The 7,691-nt window shown below is 29.3% G+C and overlaps 1 protein-coding gene across 1 annotated transcript; it reads right to left on the bottom strand.

Annotated features, from left to right (window-relative positions):
* Positions 1 to 4,744: 4,744 nt before the first annotated feature.
* On the bottom strand, positions 4,745 to 6,919 carry LOC133295015 (transcription factor MYB119-like). Its single transcript, XM_061493792.1, has 4 exons — positions 6,471 to 6,919; positions 6,197 to 6,323; positions 4,914 to 5,332; positions 4,745 to 4,838 (listed from the first exon to the last, which is right to left on the bottom strand). The coding sequence occupies exons 1-4, from the start codon at positions 6,917 to 6,919 to the stop codon at positions 4,745 to 4,747; spliced, it is 1,089 nt and encodes a 362-aa protein (XP_061349776.1).
* Positions 6,920 to 7,691: the final 772 nt, after the last annotated feature.

The raw sequence follows: 7,691 nt of genomic DNA, 5'->3' as shown, positions 1-7,691 counted from the left end.
GAGTGTTACACTAACGATTATAATTTATTGAGAATTATTATGTTGCACTTATTAATTAATTATTAATTCTCAAGAAATTCAATAAATTATAATCATTAAATTGACGGAAATTAACGGTGATTGAGTTGGTTGTAAAGATGGTAAAATTTTTTTGGGGTAAGTATGTCCTGCTTATAGATATAATTTAATGGTTATAATTTATTAAGAATTATTGGGTTGTACTTATTAATTAATTATTAATACTCAATAAATTATAACCGTTAAATTGATGAAAATCAACGGTGATTAGGTTTGTTGTAAAGGTAGTAAACATTTTTTATGGTAAATATATCATTTCCCTTATATTAATATGAATAAAACCATATAAATATCCATTAAACACACTGATCAAACACTTATATAATTTCATGAGGAATAACCGATATCTGCAATAAAAAAAGTTTCAATTATTTGTAGGTGTTATCTCAGAAGAAATTTTTTTACTTAAAGTCTCTAATTTTCAACCACAAAAAAATTATTTTGGGTAAAATATAGGAGTCTTTAAAATATATAATAAATTTTATTATTATCAAACACGTGAGTCAACTGATAAGAGATTAATTCAACTTAACCAGTTATTTCGAGTTTGAATCCGGGCGTTGAATTAGTTGAATAATCGATGAATTAATAAATAATATCTAAAAAATAATAATAAATTTTACTAATTTAAATTAAATATATTAGCAAGTATTCGTCTATTGCAATTTTTTTAAATTTAGATAAATTTTAAACATTTTAAAATAAAAAAATATAAAGAAAATTTTTCTAAGATAATTACGATCGAATGATGTATACATAATTAGTTATTTAAGATATAAAAAGACAGTATATATTAAAAGAAAAATATTCAAAGTTATAAGTAAAATATGTATAATTAATTTAAAAGAATTTAATTTAACAAAAAAGTCAGAAGGACATTGTGCCATTTTTTAATGGAAAGTATACAAAAAAAAGATTAAGCCACTTTTTATAAACATATTTTACTTTAATATATAAGAACGAATTTCAAGACTATAAGCTAAAAATATAAAATCACAAGGAAAATTTCTAATGAGACGAAATAAAATCTACGAGGGTTATAATTTATTGGATTTATTAGAAATTAATAATTATTTAATAATTGAAATTCAATAATTTCAATAAACTATCACGGTTAGATTGATGGAATTCAACGATGATTGATTAGGTTAGTTGTAACTTGTAAGGGAGGTAAACATTTTTTGTGGTATATATATATATCTTTCCCCATATATATATATATATATATATATATATATATATATATGTATGTATGTATGTATGTATGTATGTATGTATGTATGTATGTATGTATATACAAAGATATATTATTCTACCTATATTTTTCATGTGTATCTTGCTCTCCAACATTATTATATCAGAATCTCAATTAACATTTATCATTTCTTTCTCCTCTTGAGATTCTAATCTAACGATGTCGGAGATATTAATCTCATGTTGCATGAGATAATTATCTCATGCAACAGGGACAAGATAGTGGATCCACCATTTGTAAAATAAAACAAAAAAGAAAAAATAATGTGGACCCCACTACTTTGTCTGTTGATAATTATCTCATGCAACATGAGATAATTATTTCCCATATATATATATATATATATATTATTTCAAAGAATGAGTGTGTTTTAAATAAAAAAATATCAAAATAAATAAATTATATAAATAAGAATAAAATATCAGGCTACAATTATAATAACATAATAACGGAAAGATATTTAATGTAAACAAAAAAATACCCCTACAGTTTTTGGAAACATAAGCTGATTTTATTTTGTGGAGGTTATAGTTGCTGTCTTTTTTTTTTTTACTATTTCTTAGATTTTCATCAATCTAACTGTTATAATTTATTGAAAATTAATAATTAATTAATAAGTATGATTTAATAAATTATAACCGTTGAATTGACATAAATCAACTTAATAATCTAACTGTTATAATTTATTGAAAATTAATAATTAATTAATAAGTATGATTTAATAAATTATAACCGTTGAATTGACATAAATCAACGATTAAGTTTTGATAGTAAGAAATAATAAAAAATAAAGATAATAAATATAATCTTTCCCTTTTACTTGTATGTAGGGTTTTAAATTTTTTCGGTTGTAGGAGAAATTTTAAACTCCGTACAAAAGGAAAAAGTGGTGGGACTCGCCTATTAAAAAAAGAATTTTGCATAGAAAATAAATGGTCCATGACATGAGGACATACTTCTCCTATTATATATAGACAAGTTTTATTTTCACATAACAAACATGAGAATAAAGTAGAGAAATTTATGTTTACAAAAAAAAAAAAGTAGAGAAATTTATGGAAGTTTATAAAAAAAATTCCTTGTCATTTTTTTTTGGATGATGTTCCTCGTCGTTTTAGTATTAATGGTAATAGGGGTAAAACGCTATCATGCTCAAATCACCATTACTATTGATTAGATGACATCACCAAATGCTGAACACATTCTGAAATAAATTAGGATAGAAATGAGGAGCACCACAACAAAATTGACAATTTAGCAAAAGGCCAATAAAACAGTGATATGGGTGAATTCACGAGGTTTTGAACTTCAATTCAGTTAGCTAATGGCTGTAATTTGGCGATATAGGTTGAGTAGATAGATGAGGAGAAAATTTGGGTTCGATTCCCACCAGGCCACCAAATATAAGGGAGAAATGAATAACTTTAATTGTGATTAATTTGATTTGAAATTAGTCTCATAATCGATTCAAAGAGTTGAAGATTGTAAGAATATTCGGTGAGCCAATTTGCTTCAAGATAATTAGAGTGGATTAAAAAAAAAAACCCTTCAATCCAGGCATGGATGTAAATTTGTCCGCATACTTACCAACAAGACTTCTGATAGCCAACATGCATTTTATCTGGTTACCATCATGGCAACTGCCACTCAATACTTGATATTTGTTCAAACAAGATCTTTAAGAATCTATATATGTGGTCCCAAAAAAAAAAAAGAGCGCTTTCCAGCGCAACACAAACTAAACCATCCAGATTGTATATTATCAATCAATAGATTTAGAACTCTAGGGTTGTTTTGTATGAGTATTTAGAACTCTAGGGTTGTTTTGTATGAGTATTTTGGGGGAAATTTTCGAAAAGTGAGGTGGGGAATTTTTTTTACATGTTTTGAGTAATAATAAAATTATTTCAGGATAGTTTTTTCCATCATTTCCATTTTTAACTACATATGGGAAAAAAAATAATTTCATCCCACTCATGATATTATTTTTTTCCACTAATTGGGAAACGCATTTTCAGGTTTAGAGACAAAAATGTCTTTATACAATATATTAGCAGATGTGTAAAAATGATAATTTTGTCATTTCGGTTCAGATTCCCATTAATATTTTACAATCAACTAGTAAAATTAATCCAACTTTTTTGGAAAAAAATTGACCCACCAAACACCTTTTCGTAACTTACTTGGAAAAAAAATTTCTCACCATGTTCTAATTTTTTTTTCCGGTAAAAAAAAATATCTCATCTACCAAACTTTCCATAATACTATCCTCTGAGCCGCAAGAGCTACGGCCTCTAGAGTATATAGTATTGCTATTACATTACCTGTATAAAAATTAGTTTGGAACATAAAGAAATGAATGACATAAGAATCAGAATTGACAAAAGCCAATAAATTAGTAAAGAAAGGCATGCATTTTTTGCTACTCATAGTCATAGAGGAGAACACAAAAAAAAAATGGCCTGGCCTAAGTGCAATGGCAAGACTTGGCCAATCCATAAGCATATTAGCAATTAGCAATGATCCAAAAAGTTAAAGCTACTAGCCAAAAATATGAACTAGCAGCATCTATCAAGCATGCACAACATGTAAAGCAGTTAGATGCTGCTTATAAGTTCCCGCTCCCTTCCAAATTATGGAAACAACGATAAGGTTTCCAAATTATGGAGACAACGATAAGGTTTCCCAATGTTTCTACTGTTCCATCATTGAATAAGGGATTATTTGTGCCGTAAGTGCTCCTTTAGTTTTTTTTTTTTAATAATAATAAAAAATCTTATAAAAGTGTTCATTCAGTTTAGTATATACTAGATTCCAAACTTGTTTTATGGGCAATGCTGAGATCAATTGAATATCATATCTTGGTGTTCTAAATGCACTTGTAAAAAACAAAAAATAAATATGATTCGTCATTTTATTACAGATTTGGTTTCTAGGTATTTTCCTTTCATGAATTACAATTATGAATTGACAAAAGATTTGACATTGACTTTGACCCATTTAAACATTCTTTTAATTATTTCAAGATTTCAAAGTTCAGAAAAGTTGTGCAAGTAAATGACTAATAAAACAAAACGACAAAATTGGAAGGGGAGCTAACAAAAAGCATTAAATTTCCTGCAAAGATTATTGCAGTTAAGAATTCAAAACAAAACAAAGCAAATGACCTTTAATAAGACCAGAAATGCCTAAAACACCACCAGAAAATTAACCGCTAATGGAAATAACATAGTTTCTACTTCAAAATAAGAAGAGTATCACTCATAATGACAATAACAGAACTAATAAGAAGAAACAAACTCTACCAAATCCATCTCTCTTTTCCCTGTTCAGGTTTCGACTCCCATAATCACAAGAACATGATGAACTGGCTGCAACATTCAACAAAGTGAGAGAGATAAACAACAACATTCAACTGCGGAGGAATAAACTATCATCCAAGTGCATGATATCTGGGTACTGGATGGAATAGTCAAACCCAAATTGATTCACATCATCAACAATAGTTTGATCCAAATCCAAGTAAGAGGTTGAAGACATCTTGGGGTGCTCAGAAGCACCTTCAACATTAACAAGTGATTGCTGATTCTGATTCTCAGTGAAAATTTCTTCCATGAAGAGTAGCTCATTGGCAACAGATTGAGAGGGTTCAGATAACACAAGGTTTAATTCGTTATTTGCAGGGTCCTCAGAGAGTGTTACTTGGGAGCTAGAGAGCTTGGTGGTTATTGTAGCTGTTTCAGTGATGATGCCTTTTGTGGGGTTCATGGAAGTGTTCTTGCTTCTGACATAGTCTTCAAGTATAGAGGAGTGTGGTTTTCCATTAGATTTCTTGTTCTTTCTCGTTGAATTCTGCCTCCTTTTAGTGGCATTCCAATGGTTCTTTATAGCATTCTCTGTTCTCCCTGGAATGTACTTTGTTATCTCAGCCCAACGGTTTCCCATCTTAGAATGTTTATCTACTAATATCATCTCTTCTTCTTCACTCCAGCTATCTTTCTGATAATGCTCATATACCAAGGATAATGACAAGTTTAAATGTTATATAATATATTGTTACCGAAATTTATACAGCTAATTAAAAATTCATAACTGAAAATAATATGTAAATTATATCAAAAAATATAAATCTTGGTAATTGATAGTGTGATTTACTCACGTACGTGCAAACACTAGATACTGCATATCTAAGCAAATAACGGTGGAAGCCTTATCTGGATAACTTGGGTTATATTAACAAAGTATATTAATGGTGAAAATAAGAAAATGTGAGAGAAAACAACTTAATGGTGAAATAAGAAACTATGAATGATTTATTGTGAAAATGTGAAATTATTCAGAATTGATCTCGCGTATAGACAATTAAGAAGAGATAATATATTAGATCTCTAGATGTGCATGAAGATACAAAAGATAGATTCTTGGTTTTTCACACAACAAATTAAACAAGGACAGATTATTGAATATTTGAATCTAAGTCTAGATCCTCCGATTAAAAAAAATATCACAGTTATCTTGGTTTTTCACACAACAAATTAAACAAGGACAGATTATTGAATATTTGAATCTAAGTCTAGATCCTCCGATTAAAAAAAATATCACAGATTTCAAGATAATCTCGGAAAAGCTTAGTTAAACATTGATTATTTATAACATTTCATGCAACTTTGTGGAAGAAAGATACATCGACATGCAACTAGCCCTAGGATGTTTTTTAAGGGCAAACTTCTAGGAAACAATCATGTATGAAAATGAAAAGAAATTAGTATCAAACATGTATCTATACCCAAAAAAAGGGAAAAAAAAATAAAATAAAAAAGAGATTAACAATATTAAGCGAGTAACAAACAAAAAACAAACCACCTTAACATGAGGACGCAAATGATTGTTCCATCTCTCTCGACACTGCTTGCCAACCCTTCCTTCCAATTTCTCAGCAATTTGAGCCCATTTTCTTTCACCATATCTCTTCACCAAACTTTTCAGTTTCCTTAAAAAAACAACAAATAATAATCAACTTAAAAAATTTAGTGCAAATTTAGTGCAAATATATATATATATATATATATATATATATATATATATATAAAGCATGTAAAAAATAAGAGAAGAAAATGGAGTGTTTTCTTGAATCAACCTGTCTTCTTCAGATGACCACTGTCCTTTGATCAAAGGCACAACAGACCCTTTCTTAGTTCTCCTTCCCACCAATTTTGCATTCTTTTGGACATCTTTCAGGAACAATGTGGGGGTTTGGTTGATGTTTGTCCACGTCAAAGCCTCTTCATTTGCTAAGTTCCCACCAACAAAGCTTGATTCTTGAGTGTTAGGCCATAGAAACCTATGGGATGAACCACCAGAGCAGGAAAAACTGAAGAACTCATTAGTAAAGACACTTGCATCGTTGTTCCTTGCAACGTTCTCTACATGTTGCTGCTGAGGGAAGTGGTTCTGTTGGCCCCATAAGAACCTATCTATAGATGTCAAAGGAGGGCCTGATCTATGCATGGAAGGGTTAACGGGGTTAATATTTTCACTCCCATAAATTTGAACGCCATTACTACCAAAATTTCCTCCACTTTCCATGAAAGGAACATAAGGAGACTGAATCATATCGAGTGAAAGGACTAATTTACATGGAGGAAATGATTTGCTTAAGTTATGGGCAGGACTTAAGGTTATTTATTAGGTAAAAAACTGTTGACAAACACAGAAGCTTATTCCAAGCCTTGTAATAATCCACATGGATTAGTAGCTATTGATTATGTGCTATATCCAAGGGTCAGGAATCTATAATAATGTAACTCCTGAACTTCAATTTAGAAAATAAATTGAGGAAAGGAATTATAAGGGATGTTATTAATCCATATTATTTTTAAAAAATATAAATTTAATTGATATTGAATTTTTATTAATACCATCTTAATTGACTGATTAATTGCGTTGGCATAAATTTTAGTTAATTTTTCAGTTATGAGTCATTAGTGTGTGTTAAATGCATTAAAAATTTAAAATTTTTAGCTGGATTTTTAAGTATTTTGAAGAGAGAGAAAAGTCATCTTCCAAAGAAGAAAAAAAGATCACATTTTGTGACTTCTATGCATGCATATATAGGAAAAGCCATAGCATCTCCCAGAGGTAATTGGCATGTAAGAATGAGTACACATTCTGCTAGGATGAAGTACTCACGTGCAAAATATTATCCAAGCGACTATTGGGGAAATTCAGTTCAATCGTTTGTATTTAAATTAACAAAGAATTTGAAGTATAATTGTAATGCAAATATATAAGAATCAAAGTAAACTACGGCCTACGGGCAGCGATAAGGGTTAGAACTTAAAGGTAATGGCAAGCAAAT

This window comes from Gastrolobium bilobum, unplaced genomic scaffold (assembly GCF_033153095.1).
Source record: "Gastrolobium bilobum isolate Gb01-03AN ecotype WA unplaced genomic scaffold, APGP_CSIRO_Gbil_v1 utg21668, whole genome shotgun sequence".
In the NCBI taxonomy this organism is placed as follows: Eukaryota; Viridiplantae; Streptophyta; class Magnoliopsida; order Fabales; family Fabaceae; genus Gastrolobium; species Gastrolobium bilobum.
This window is presented reverse-complemented; position numbering and strand designations above follow the sequence as displayed.